The sequence below is a fragment of the Carlito syrichta genome, unplaced genomic scaffold, assembly GCF_000164805.1.
Source record: "Carlito syrichta isolate Samal-C Ts95f unplaced genomic scaffold, Tarsius_syrichta-2.0.1 Scaffold304253, whole genome shotgun sequence".
Lineage (NCBI taxonomy): Eukaryota > Metazoa > Chordata > Mammalia > Primates > Tarsiidae > Carlito > Carlito syrichta.
In genome coordinates this window covers 307,274-322,214 of record NW_007248349.1, presented here as the reverse complement: position 1 = coordinate 322,214, position 14,941 = coordinate 307,274, and the positions used below count along the sequence as shown (strand labels likewise).

The window sequence follows — 14,941 nt, the reverse complement described above, 5'->3', positions numbered from 1 at the left end:
CCAGTCTGGGTGACAGAGTGAGACTTCAACTCAAAAATAAAATAAAATAAAATAAAATAAAATAAGCATATTATGTACCTTAAAGCGTTGTTTACGGGTGTTAGGTGAGCTCTGAGCAGAATGTGGCAACGTTAACCTTATAATATGTGTTAATTTTAGTTATCAATTTACGGTAGCCGTAGCTACTCATAAACTATATACATAGAAAGAGTTGGCATTGCCCTTCTACTATGTGAACATATTAAAAAAAAAATTTGGAAAGTTTTTCCTTTTGAAATCCTTGATGGCATTCTTTATAGGCATACTCCCTCTTTACATACTTTTAGAAAGATGTATGAATGACATATTTAAAAGGTTATATTGTGGAAGCTCTGTATTTCAGGAATGCAAAGGATGATGAATCTTTAGTAAAGAAATCTTTTGTAAAAAAATTTACTTTTTTTTTTTTTTAAAGTTATAAGGTCTTGCTCTGTTGCCTGAGCTGGAGTGCAGTGGCACCATCATGGCTTACTGCAACCTAACACTTCTAGGTTTCAGTGATCTTCAGACTTCCTACCTCAGCCTCCCAAGTAGCTGGAACTACAGGCATACACCACCCCACCTAGCTAATTTTTAAATTCTTTGTAGAGATGAGGTCTTGATATATTATTCAGGCTGGTCTTGAACTCCTGGCCTCAAGCAGTCCTCTCATCTCAGTTTCCCAAGTAACTGGGAGTACAGGCATGAGCCACCATGCCTAGCTAGGAAACCACTTTCTAATGTATCCTCTTGGCAATTCAAGTTAGGTCTGATGTTTAACATAGTGGGTCGATAATTATGTGCCAGAGTCATAGTAATGATCTGCATGTTAATATAAATAGTGCAAGTAGGGGAAAAATTAGAGTGAAATGTTTATTATTCCTCCTTTAGTCTATATCAGCACAGGATGAAAACCTCTCAAAAACAATGTTTCTGCCCCTTGCCGAGAGAATGGTAGAAAAAATGGTGAAAGAGGACAAGATAGAAGCTGAGGCTGAAGTAAGTAATTTTTTTTTTTTTTTTTTTTTTTTGAACTGAGAGATTTATTAAAGGGGCAGTTACATGGAGGGACTGTAACCGAGGAAGGACGAGAGAGAGAAAAAGAGAGAGAGAGACCGAGAGAGAAAGAGAGCAAAAGAGTAAGAGAGTGGCGGGGACAGAGAGAGAAAGCAAAAAGGGGGGGGGAGGGAGTGTGAGAGAAAGTAAGAGAGAGAGAGAGAGCTAACAAGAGAGTGGTGGGGACAGAGAGAAAAAGCAAGAGAGAGAGAGAGAAAAGGCGAGAGAGTGACGGGACAGAGAGAGGGAATAAGAGAGAGAGAGAGTTATGCAGGGAGAAAGGTATATTTATGAACCTTGCAGGGGCAGGCCAGTGCCGTGCCTGAGTCTTATTGGAGGAGACTATGAGGTAGCATTCCTATAGGGAGATAATGTTTGTACATGAGTTTAAGTTTCGCGCACGCACTGGAGAGGCAGGAATTTACGGCCTTTGTTGTCTTTGGGAGGCAGAGCCATCTTGGGGATGCCCTTCTGACTGTGGTCTGCACCTTTCATTCCCACCTTTTCTGTTTATTTGGGAGAGGGGCGTCGTTACTCTCTCTGGCTGCTTCCTGCTGGATGTGGGCGTTGTGGGGTGAGGTGGGGGAAGGGCACAGAACCAGCCAGAACAGGGCCCAGAGATAGGCACTGAAGGTGAAGATTTCTGAAAGCGAGAGTTCTATAAAGGTCCCTTGTAGATGTAGAATGGCGACTTGTTCCGGCCACTCCTCCAGCGGGCACGAGGTTGGTAGTAGCCTGCTGTCTTGAAGCAGACTGTGGAGGTAGATAGAGAACCTGGAAGAGAACATATCTATCCAAAGGTCGCTGATGGATGCATTTTACGCGTTCAAAACTGGGACGGTCCAGGAGGGATGGAGTGGCTACAGGCGCTGGGTCGGGGCTCTCGCCCACGGGAATACACCCAAACAGAGGCAAGAGAACACCCATCTGAGTCGCGGCACCAATGAAAGAAGTTTTGGGGGGGGGCCAGTAACGACTCCACGCCGTCTGAACTGAGAGATTTATTAAAGGGGCAGTTACATGGAGGGACTGTAACCGAGGAAGGACGAGAGAGAGAAAAAGAGAGAGAGAGACCGAGAGAGAAAGAGAGCAAGAGAGTAAGAGAGTGGCGGGGACAGAGAGAGAAAGCAAAGGGGGGGGGGAGTGTGAGAGAAAGTAAGAGAGAGAGAGAGAGCTAACAAGAGAGTGGTGGGGACAGAGAGAAAAAGCAAGAGAGAGAGAGAGAAAAGGCGAGAGAGTGACGGGACAGAGAGAGGAAATAAGAGAGAGAGTGAAGTAAGTAATTTAAGTTCTACTTTTGTGATTTCATGATTTTGATAGCGTTACAAAATATATTGCTATATTATGAGCTGTTTATTCCCATTTGATTGCTGGTTCCTCGACTCTTGGCCTTTGTGTGAATGTGAAGCTTTGGAAGCTCCCAACTTGGGAAGAATGAACACTGAGCAAGAGATAATGAAGACTGAGCAAGTACTCTATAGATGAGATATCTGTAGATGGAGGAGATACTGTCTTCTGCTTCTTTTTTTGGTTTGTTTTTGAGTCAGAGTCTCACTCTGTCACCCAGGCTGGAGTGCAGTGGCACACTCAGCCCCCGCAGCCTTGACCTGCTGGGCTCAGTTGATCCTTCCGCCTCAGCCTTCCAAGTAGCTGGAACTACAGGCGAGTGCCCCCACGCCCAGCTGATATTTTGATTTGTTGTAGAGATGAGGGCTCGCCAAGTGGCCCAGGCTGATCTCTAACCCATAGGCTCGGCCTCCCAAATTCTAGGATTATAGATATGAACCACCATGCCCAGCCTCTCATCTGCTTCAATTCTCAGTTTCATCTCTTTTGAAGATATGTCCTTTCTATTTGTTAAATAGCTTTCTAAAGTCATACAAATGACTGTCTTCTTCTTGTCGAAAAGTTTCAATAGTCGCACTTTTTAATTGTTTTCTTCTTTAAGGTTGAACTTTATTATATGATCCTGGAACGTTTGGGAAAATACCAGGAGGCCTTGGATGTTATCAGAGGGAAATTAGGAGGTAATTTTTAAAAGTTTTCTTAAAGCTTTTTTTTCCTATTTAAACTATGAAAAATTATTATTGTGGAAAATTTTTTTCTCATACAGAAACATAAAGATATACACATATTAAATAACTTGCTAGGTGCATTATCTCAGACCTGTAATCTCAGCAATTTAGGAGGCTAAAACAGGAGGATTGCTTGAGCACAGGAGTTCAAGACCAGCCTGGTTAATATAGCAAGACTCCATCGCAAAAAAAATTTTTTCTAAGAAAAAAATATACAGAATCATTTGTGATCATTTTGTTAGCTTCTTTCCCACTTTTCTGTGTGTTGTGAATCTATTTTTTAAAATTTTTCTTTTTTTTTTGAGTTGGAGTCTCACTCTGTCACCCAGACTAGAGTGCAGTGGCTGCTCCCGGCCACCGCAGCCTCGACCTGCTGGGCTCCGGTGATCCTTCCGCCTCAGCCTTCCAAGTAGCCGGAACTACAGGCGCGCACTACCACGCCCGGCTAGTTTTTGATTTATTGTAGAGACGAGGTCTCGCCAGGTTGCCCGGGTGGGTCTTGAACCCGCGGGCTCAGGCAGTCCACTTGCCTTGGCCTCCCAAAGTGCTGGAATTACAGGCTGAGCCACCGAGCCCGGCCTCTAAAATTTTTTTACGTGAAAATAATTAATGCCTTTAGAAAATTCAAAGACTGAAACATGCTCCAGATCTCTCTAACCTTCTTCCCCTATGCTCTCATCTAGTTACTTGTCCTCCTGTATATTCTTCTTCTTTTTTTGACCCTTCCACCTCAGCCTTCCAAGTAGCTGGAACCACAGGCACATGCCACCACATCCAACTTATTTATTTATTGTAGAGTCGAGGTCTTGCCAAGTGCCTAGGCTGGTCTCAAACCCCTGGTCTCAGGCAATCCTCTCACCTCTGCCTTCCAAAGTGCTGGGATTACAGGTGTGAGCCACTGTGTGTGGCCGCTTGTTTGTTTTTTTTTTAAAGAAACAAAGTCTTGCCCCCTGTTGCCCAGGCTGCAGAGCAATGGTGCTGTCATAGCTCACTGTAAACACATACTCCTGAGCTCAAGGAGGCTCACTCCGTTGCCCAGGCTGGAGTGCAGTGGCATGCTCACAGCCATCCCAGCGTCAGCCTGCTGGGCGCTGGCGATCCTTCTGCCTCACCCTTCGAAGTAGCCGGAACTATAGGCGTGCGCGACCATGCCTGGCTAATTTTTGATTTATTGTAGAGATGAGGTCTCGTCAAGTTGCTCAGGCTGGTCTTGAACCTGCAGGCTCAGGCAATCCTCAGCCTCCCAAAGTGCTGGAATTACAGGCTGAGCCACTGAGCCTGGCCTGGTCTTCTTTACTGATTTTCTTTGATTGAATTGGAGTCTCACTCCTGTAGATGCAGCTACTGTTTCAGTAAACCTGGGTTTTCAACTGTACTCTTAAAGTCAGTGACTAACTATATGAATAGCCTCAGATCTTTTGTCAGTTACAGTCAGTAAAAAGACTTTGTTTCATATAAGTATGTTCTTTACTAAATTATAGTATAAAACTGTAGCAGTTTAATTGTATTTTTTTTTTACATTTTTTTAAATGTATCCTATTGTATAAACTTAAGCCTCCTTGTAGATGGGTAAAATTCTTTGGTTCAGTTTTTTTTTTTCCAACTAGATTGTAGTACTATGGATTGTTCACAGCTGTTTAGAAAGTTTGCTTCATCTCTACTCTTTTTAAAATCTTCTTCCAATGTTTCACCTTGCTCACTGTGTTGTAGCCCAATCCTATTTGATGATTTGGAACTTTATAGATGGGAAGTCTTTCCATGAACTAAATTTACCAGTTCCTAGATGCTGTTGGGATTTTATTAGCATATCCTTTGTACAAGATCCTCATCCTATTATATTCTGGATCCTTGTATTTTATAGATAAAACGGTTCTTTGACATTTCCTTCTTGTGGTTGGACTTTATTCTGATTTTTGAGCAAATATAAAACTAACTTATCAATTTTAACAACTTTTAATTGTAGAGAAGTTGACAAGTGAGATTCAGAGTCGGGAAAATAAATGCATGGCTATGTACAAGAAACTGAGTAGGTGGCCAGAGTGCAATGCTCTTTCCAGGCGCCTCTTACTAAAAAAGTAAGTAGATGTTTTTTTTTGTACCATGAGACTGTAGTGAGGCTTTGAGGCCTATTGATTTTGTGTATCTCTGAGTATTTTTGAGATTTCTGGGGATAAAGTTTTCTTTTAGTTATTTGTGTCCTGGATGTTTTTGAAAATCCTTAAGGAAATTTCATCTTTCAGTAAAGAGGTGTAATGGTACTTGTGCCACCATGCTGCTGAATATTAGGGCTGGAGAATGAATGCTGAAAATCAGTCTTTTCTCAAATTCCATTTTGGCCTTAAAGAGAGGGTTTCCTTCCTTCAACATTCTTCCCCTTCCCCATTTAGGATGTGCTTAGGCGAGGAGTTTTCTGTTATGAATATTAGTTTTTTAGATCTAGTCATTTTCTTGAAGGAAAGAGTAGTCTTGTAAAAGTTTTTAGTTTGAAAATGCCTCTGGAAAATGTAGAGGAAACCCAGAGGGAGAGGTGGACCGCCAAAATATAACTTAGAAAATATGTTGCTTGTCATGGTTCCTAAGGCAGATTTCTCACAACTTGGGTTTAATCCTTTGTGCGTTATTCCATCTGATTTTAGCTCAGATGACTGGCAGTTCTATCTTACTTATTTCGATTCTGTCTTTCGACTGATTGAAGAGGCCTGGATTCCTCCTGCTGAAGGTGAACAGTAAGTTGTCTTCTTTCCTGCATTACAGTGGTGCGCTTATACATTGTAGCAAAAGAATTTCATTATCGGCCAATTGAATTCTCTTTTTCTGTGTCAATAATATATTCCTATCAAAGTAAGGTTTTTTACTATTTTTAAATTATAAAATACACATGTTCAATGTAAAAATCTTGTTAGTATAGAAACATGGTGTGCTACTTCCCAGTTAACTTACCATTTCAGAAATAACTTTTTTTTTTTTTTTTTTTTTTTGAGTTGTTGCCCAGGCTGCACACTTCCGGCTACCGCAGCCTCTACCTGCTGGGCTCAAGTGTTCCTTCCGTCTCAGTCTTCCAATTAGCTGGGACTACAGGCATGTGTCACCACGCCCCGTTTTTTTTTTTTTTTTATTTATTGTAGAGATGAGTTCTTGCCAAGTTGGCCAGGCTATTCTCAAAGCTATGGGCTCAGGCAGTCCTCTTACTCTACCTTCCAAAGTGCTGGGATTATAAGTGTGAGCCACCATGCCCCACCCAGAAATAACTCTTGATAACAATTTGGTGTCTTTTCCTCCAGATTTATTTCTGTCTGTATGCTGACATAATTATTCTTATTATTTAACATGAAAATAGGATTGTATTAGACATGATTTGCAACTTCATATTTTCTTTAAATTCTAACTTGGTCATCTCTCCATTTATGATACATATAGATCTCTTTCATTCTTTCTCTCTCTCTTTTTTTTGAGTCTGAGTGTCACTCTATTACCCAGGCTAGACTTCAGTGACAAGATCGGTTCACTGCAGCTTCAGTCTCCCAGGCTCAGGTGATCCTTCTGCTTCAAATTCCTGAGTAGCTGAGACTACAGGTGCCTGCTAACACACCTGGATAATTTTTAAAACTTTTTTGTAGAGATGAGGTCTTACTATGTTGCCTAAGCTGGTCTTTAACTCCTGGGCTCAAGCAATTCCCCCACCTCGGCCTCCCAAAGAAAGTGCTGAGATTATAGACGTGAGCCACCATAACAGCTCTCTTTCATTCTTTAGTGAATGGCTTAAGGGTACTTTGTTTTTATTTTTTATTTTTTTGAGTTGGTGTCTCACTCTGTCACCTAGACTGGAGTGCAGTGGCCGCTCTGGCCTCCGCAGCCTCAACCTGCTGGGCTCTGGCGATCCTTCCGCCTCAACCTTTCAAGTAGCTGGAACTACAGGCGCGCGTTACCATGCCCGGCTAATTTTTTGATTTATTGTAGAGATGAGGTCTCGCCAAGTTGCCCAGGCGGGTCTCGAACCCGCGGGCTCAGGCAATGTTTTTGTTTTTATTCTTTTTTTTTTTGAGTCAGGGTGTCACTCAGTTGCCCAGGCTGGAGTACAATGGCACAATCATGTACCGGGCTCAACTCTTTGACTCAAGTAATTCTCCCACCTCAGTCTCCCAAAGTGCTTGGATTACAGGTGTGAGCGACTGTGCCTAGATGAGTACTCCATTTTTTAGAAAGGTTTGCGCCATAGTTCACTTAACTTCTCCCCTATTGTTGATACTTGGATTTTTGCAGATTTATTTTTCTTTTATCTTTGTCCCCCCCCCTTTTTTTTTTTTACTATTATAGGCAATACTACAGTAAATATAAATGGGATCTTTTTAAAGAGTGAATACAGAAATAAGATTTAGGATGCGGTTATTAATTGATGCTTACTTCCTAATATTAACTAAGTTAGGTAATTTTTCTCAACTTTTATTTTTCAGGCAATAAAATAAAATTTTCTTATGTTTTTATTAGGCAATATTTTACATGAAAAATTCCGTTTTTTTTCCTTTTTCCTCTTTCTTTCAGTTTCTTTCTTTTTTTTTTTTTTTGAGTCAGGGTCTCACTCTGTCACCCCAGGCTGGTGTGCAGTGGCGTGGTCATGGCTCACTGCAGCCTTAACCTCCTTAGTCATCAAGCAGTCCTCCTGCCTTAGTCTCCTGAGTCGCTGGGACTACAGGCTCATGGCTAATTTATTTTTCTTTTTCTTTTTTTTAAGGCTAATTTCCATTTTTCTAGAGGCGAGATCTCAGTATGTTGCCTAGGTTGGTCTCAAGCTCCAGGTCTCAAGTAGTCCTTTAGCCTCAGCCTTCCATCATGCTGAGATTCCAGACATGAGCTACTGCTCCTGGCCTTCATTATTATTATTATTTTTTTTTTTTGAGAAGGAGATAGAGGTGGTAAATCACTGTGCAGTAATCACATACTGAAATTGGGAGTAGTCTTATAACATGTTATCTGTTAAAATATCCTCATAGTTCTCTTTTGTTCCCTCTTGTATTGTTTTATTTTTTGAGTCAGGCTGTCATCCAGTCTGGACTGCAGTGGCATGTTCGTGACTACTGCAGCCTCAGCCTTCTGGGCTCAGGTGAGTTTTCTGCCTCAGCCTTCTGTAAAGACGAGGTCTTGCCTAGGCTGGTCTCGAACCCCTGGACTCAGGTAGCCCTCTTGCCTTTACCTCCCAAAGTGCTGGGATTAAAGGTGTGAGCCACCAAGCCCAGCCTATCTTGTATTGTTTCACATATATATTTTTTTGAGTAAGAGTCTCACTTTGTCACCTAGTTTGGAGTGCAATGGCATGATCACAACTACCACAGCACTGACCTGCTGGGTTCAGGTGATCCTGGTACCTCAGCCTTCCAAGTAGCCAGTATAGGCACATGCCACCATGCCTGACTAATTTTTTGATTTATTGTAGAGACGAGATCTTACTATGTTGCCCAGGCTGGTCTTGAACCCCTGGGCTCAGGCAGTTAGGTGTGAACCACCGCACCTATCCTTGTTTTATAATTATCTGAGTGCCTTTTTTTTTTTTTTAAATCAGGGCCTTACTCGGTTGTCCAGGCTAGAGAGCAGTGGCGTGATTATGGCTCACTGCAGCTTTAACCTCCTCGACTTAGGTGATTCTCTTGTCTCAGCCTTCCAAGTAGCTGGGACTATAGGCACACACCACCATACCTGGCTAAATTTAAAATTTTTTGTGGAGACTATGTCTCACTGTGTTGACTATGCTGGTCTCAAACTCCTGGGCTCAAGCAATCCTCCTGTCTCCATCTCTCAAAGTGCTGGTATTATAGGTGTGGATCACCATGCTTGGCCTCAAAATGCTTTTCTTATTTTTTAATTTGTTTCTTAAAATCAGTTTGGCTTGACTTTAAGCTTTGGGAAGGACTATAGAGGCAATAAAATACTTTTTTTATGTGTCTATACTCAGCTCTTTAGAAGGAGAAGTACATTATTCTGCAGAAGAAGCTGTGAAGTTTATAGAAGATCGGATAACAGAAGAATCTAAAAATTCTCGCCATCTCAGAGGACCATATCTAGCTAAACTGGAGCTGATTAGGCGTTTACGAAGGCAAGGATATAACGATGAGTACAAACTGGGTAAGACACCACATGACATTTGGGAACCCTGGAGAAGATATAGGGATGCTGTTAGTACTCAAGTATAGTTATTTATTATCTGATGCCTAGAGTGCAAATTTGTGTTTGGGAAGGAAACGTATTCATAACCTGTAAATATTTACTAGAATGAATCACTTATAAAATTTGTCCTCAGTCACGTATTTGACTTGGTTTAACATTAGCATCTCTCCCCATTTCATGAGTCTTTGTTAGTCATTCTTTTGCCAACCCAACAATTAAGTCAAAATGAATTTCAAAGTAAAATTGCCTGTTTTGCAAAAGTTTCATGAAGTGCATGAAAGATTTCTTGAGACTCTGCTCCAGGCACTCACAAAACCATTAACAAAAGACTATTTGGCAGAATTAGAGCAAGTCGTAGCTGAAGAGAAAATTTATAAGGATAATGAAAAGATGGGAGAAAAGAATGATGTGGATAGATAGTAAAGCATTGAGAGAAGTCTTCAGGAAATTTGCTCAAGATTTTAGATGTTTTTATAAAATATTCTTTATGATCTTATTACACAATAAGTGAAAGTTGTTTTAATTGTGCTAGTTCACAATTTTGCTGGAAAAATTACTCTGTTCCCTCTAAAAACCAGTAATTCTTTGCTCATACTAAGAATTGGCTTGAAATTTTAATTATACATTACATTTTAGTAAATTTAAGATAGCTTTGTTTTTATATATTTTTAGATTGGAAAATATAGTTTATTTTGAAAGTAAGTTGAAGAGAGAGAGGAGATTAACCTCCCCAAGGTAGGGGAGGGGGCCAAAACTTAGGAAACATGGCAGCCATGGCTCAAAGAGCCATGTAGCCCGGCCAGAATTTAGCAAAGCATTGGCCGACAGCTTCATTTTTAAAGACAATGTTCCAAATAAACTTTTTCTTCCTTCACTCATCATTATGAAAGTTTGGTCCGTAGGAAAAGTTGATTATAGAATATCTGTCCATCTAATTCATGCTCTTCGCAGCTCATTTAAAAATAAACCATGGACTTATCTCAGTCATTCCCTTACTTAGTAGGCTATTCACAGTCACTTTGAATTCCTTGTTGACTTCTTTCTTTGCATCTACCTTAGTAACCTCAGTCTGTGCTAGTTCCAGAATTGCAAATAAAAATTTTTATATGATTTTCAAAAAAATATTGTTAGACTTCCAAAAAAATGCTTTTTTCCCCAAAGCAGGTTAGAAAAAGTGTTTGGATCTGCCTTGACACTGGCTTTATACATCACGTATTTTTCTCTTCCCATTCATCTGCCCACATCTTACCAATTTTTGAATTTGTCTGGTTGCCACAAAATTTTTTCTTCCAGATCAGCGAGTGATTCTTAGTGTCTTATATCACCGAGTCCTATGAGAATTTGATTAAGGCCTCTCTTCCCAGAAAAATGTGAATAGGAGCCAAGATCTACAATCTTACAAAGACTCTAGGTTAAATAACACTAACTTCTAAGTCTCATGTCAATTTAAGAGTTTCTTTCTTTCTTACTTGTTTGCCTTCTTGCTTCTTTCCTTTCCTTCTCTTTTTTTGGTACATGTCAGAGTCTCACTCTGTTGCCCAGGCTTGGGTACAGTAGCATGCTCTTGGCTTCTGTAACCTCACAGCCTTCCAAATAGCGGCACTACAGGCTCACACCACCATGCCCAACTTATTTTTATTTTTTGCTTTTAATTTGAGGAAAAAAATGAGCCAGTAACTTTCTGTGTATTCAGGCTTAAATTTTCTATGGTGAGTGACTTGTTAGAGTAAATCATTGGCTTGTGGCTCTTCCTGTTTATTTTCTTTTCTGTTGGTGTGCCTGTTAACTAACATTACCTTTCATTTAGTTAGCATCTACTTAATACTACTTAAGTAGATTAGGAACTGTTGTGGAGAAAAGCATGTTTGTTTAATGTTTGCATTTAAACTTAAAGTTTTTTAAAAAATTTTTTATTTTTAAAGACCAGTCTCATTCTGTTGCCCAGGCTGGAGTGCAATGGCACAATCATAGCTAACTGAAGCCTCAAAGTCATGGACTTCCACTTTAGTCTCTTGGGTAGCTATGACTGTAGGTAGCTATGGCAAGCTCATTTTTAAAAAATATTTTTTTTGGCCGGTGCCTCAAGCCTGTAATCCCAGCACTTTGGGAGGCCGAGGTAAGAGGATTGCTTAAGCCCACGGATTCGAGACCAGCCCGGGCAACTTGGCAAGACCTCATCTCTACTATAAATCAGAAAATTAGCTGGATGTGATAGTGCATGCCTGTAGTTCCAGCTACTTGGAAGGCTGAAGCGGAAGGATCCCCTGAGCCCAGCAAGTTGATGCTGCAGTGGCCTTGAGTGTACCACTGCATTCCGGCCTGGGCGATGGAGTGAGACCCCAACTCAAAAAAGAATTTTTTGTTTTTGGTAGAGATGGAGTCTTATTATGTTGCCCAGGCTGTGGTCTCAAATGCCAAAGTGGTGGGATTACAGTGTGAGCCACCGTGCTCAGCCAAGTCTTTATTTAAACTTTAATTTAGTGAAAAACTTCTTAGCTATTTAAATTTTAGCTGAATGAGAAGGTTTACATTTCGTAAGTATAATAGCAAGTAAGCTGAGTTTGTAAGATTCAGTTTACTTTTAAAGTATTTGTATATTTTAAAACTGGCAAGCCATCTTACAGCCATCACTCTCATTCCAGCAGAATTTTAATTTAATTGAAATACCTGTTTCCAAATTAGATCTCTCACTTAAATTAGAAATTGCTTCAGTCCATGAATGATTTAGTGTTTTTTTCTCCCCTCTTAGGTGATCCAGAAGAATTAATGTTCCAGTATTTTAAAAAGTTTGGGGATAAACCTTGTTGTTTTACAGACCTTAAGGTGTTTGTTGATCTCTTACCTGCTACACAGTGTACAAAAGTAAGTACTGTACAGTTCAGAATTCTGTTGGGTGCCTCTGTTTATTGAAATACAGAGGTTAAATGTTTGGGTTTTCTTTCTAAAATATGTGGTGAATATGAGGTATGTTAACTGTCCTATCAATCTAACGACGCTATGTACTAGCACATTGGATGTACAGTTTGTTGTTATGTTTTTTTTTTTGAGTTGGAGTCTCACTCTGTCACCCAGACCGGAGTGCAATGCCCGCTCCTGGCCACCGCAACCTCGACTTGCTGGGCTCCGGCGATCCTTCTGCCTCAGCCTTCCAAGTAGCTGGAACTACAGGCGCACGCTACCACGCCCGGCTAATTTTTGATTTGTTGTAGAGATGAGGTCTCTTCAAGTTGCCCAGCCAGGTCTCGAACCTGTAGGCTCAGGCAATCCACTCACCTCAGCCTCCCAACGTGCTAGGATTACAGGCTGAGCCACCGAGCCCCACCTGTTATGTTAAGCCACGATGGGAGTAGACCCCTGACAGATCATTGGTTTCTTCTTCTTTTTTTTTTAATGTTTTATTTTGAGATAATTGTAGATTTGCATACAGTTGGGAGAAATAACACAGAGCGATCCCATATATTCTTCATCCAATTTGCCCCAGTAGCAACATCTTGCATAATTATAGTATAATATCATAATTAGGAAGTTGACATTGATACCATCCACAGAACTTTATCAGATTTTACCAGTTTTACATGCACTTATTTGTGTATGCATGTGTGTGGTGTGTGTGTGTTTAGTGTAGTATGTGATGCTTAAGGATTTATGTGACCATGACCATAGTCAAGATAATAATCCTTTAATACCCATATCCACCTCCTTGTACCTTCCCCATCTCTATCTCTGGACAGCTAGTATATTTTTCATCCCTATAATTTTGTTATTTTCAGAATGTTAAGTGAATGGAATTATGCTATGTGTAACCTTTGAGACAGGCTCAGCCTAATTCCCCAGAGAGTCACTCATGTTATTGCATATATTGGTAATTCATTCCTTTTTATTGCTGAATAGTCTTCTGTGATATAGCTATATCCTGATTTCCTTAACCAGTCATCTGTTTCAGGACATCTGAGTATTTTTACTTTTTGGCCATTATATATGAAGCTCCTATGAACATTGGTGTGCAGGTTTTTTGTGCATAAACATGTCTTAATTTCTCTGAGAAAAATGCTCAGTAATGCAATTGCTGGGTCTTAGGGTAGCTGCATATTTAGTTTTTTTATGAAGTGACCAAAGTGATTTTCATTTTAAATTCTTGCTAGCAGTAAGTGAGTGATCCAGTTTCTCTGCATCCTCATCAGCATTAAGTGTTGCCACTATTTTTGTTTTAGCCATTTTGGTAAGTGTGTAATGATATTTCATGTGTTTGTTTGCTATATGCATGTCCTCTTTAGAAATGTCAGTGCCTTTTGCTCAGTTTCTAGTTGATTTGCTGTTTGTTTTTTATTGTTGAGTTTTTTTATATTTCAAAATTTTTGAGAATTGGGCAGCACTTCATTCCATAAAATAGAATATTCCCTACTATTGAGTTGACAGAGTTCTTTATTTATTCTAAATACAAGTCCTTTCATTAGCTATACGTTTTGAAATATTTTCTCCCAGTCTATGGCTTGTCCTTTTATCCTCTTGGCAAGTTTTGATATTTTATTTTATTATATTATAGAGATGTGGGGTACAAGTGAGTATTAACTACCTAGGTAGGCTTCATGCAGGTGAAGTTTGGGCTTCCCACTGACCCTCCTTCCCCTGGTAGTATATCTGGTACCCTTTGTGTTGCTACCTGCCCCCAATTTTTTTTTTTTTTTTTGAGTCAGAGTCTCACTGTGTCGCCCAGGCTGGAGTGCAGTGGCACATTCATGGCTACTGCAGCCTCGACCTGCTGGGCTCAGGTGTTCCTTCTGCTTCAGCCTTCCAAGTAGCTGGGACTACAGGCTTGTACCACCATGTGTGGCTAATTTTTTGATATATTTTTTTTTTTTTGTAGAGATGAGATCTCACTAATGTCTTGTCTCTGATATGCTGACATCTATAGGCTAATCACTAATGATTTGAAACCATTATTCCTGTTGAAACAGTCTGAAATTTAAAAGTCTTAGGGTTTTTAAAAAAATTTCACTTTGCGTTAACTTTAAATTTATAGAGAAGATAGCACAGGGAGTTATCATATACCCTTCACCCAGCTTTCGTGAATGTTAACTTTTTTTTTTTTTTTTTTTTTTTTGAGTTGGAGTCTTACTCCATCGCCCAGGCTGGAGTGCAGTGGCACACTCATGACCACTTCACATTGACCTGCTGGGCTCTGGCGATCCTTCCGCCTCAGCCTTCCAAGTAGCCAGAACTACAAGTGTGTGCTACCACGCCCGGCTAATTTTTGATTTTAGTTATAGAGATGAGGGCTCTCCAAGTTGCCCAGGCTGGTCTTGAACCCGCGGACTCCCAAAGTGCTGGGATTACAGGCTGAGCCACTGATCCCAGCCAAATGTTAACATCTTAAATGACCATGAAATATTTGTCAAAACTAAGAAACTGACATTGATAATTTTCATATTAACTAATCTCTAGACTCTATTTGGATTTCAACAGTTTTTCCATTAAGCATCTTTTCTTGTTCCAATATTTAATCCAGGGTACTAGATTGTATTGTATTTAGTTGTTATGCAATAGGAGTTTTTAATGTGAGTGAATCAGTGTAAATCAGTTATATATCAGCATGGAGAACCATATACTTTTTTTTTTTTTTCTTTGAGTCGGAGTCT

At 40.2% G+C, this 14,941-nt stretch overlaps 1 protein-coding gene across 1 annotated transcript in view; it reads left to right on the top strand.

Annotated features, from left to right (window-relative positions):
* NAA25 (N(alpha)-acetyltransferase 25, NatB auxiliary subunit) overlaps positions 1-14,941 on the top strand; it is an 81,482-nt gene that overhangs the window by 25,350 nt on the left and 41,191 nt on the right. Inside the window, exons 6-11 of the mRNA XM_008059557.2 lie at positions 910-1,017; positions 3,023-3,101; positions 5,113-5,224; positions 5,786-5,875; positions 9,094-9,263; positions 12,055-12,167. Of these exons, the coding sequence (XP_008057748.1) occupies positions 910-1,017; positions 3,023-3,101; positions 5,113-5,224; positions 5,786-5,875; positions 9,094-9,263; positions 12,055-12,167 (672 nt within the window). The remainder of the gene's footprint in view (positions 1-909; positions 1,018-3,022; positions 3,102-5,112; positions 5,225-5,785; positions 5,876-9,093; positions 9,264-12,054; positions 12,168-14,941) is intronic.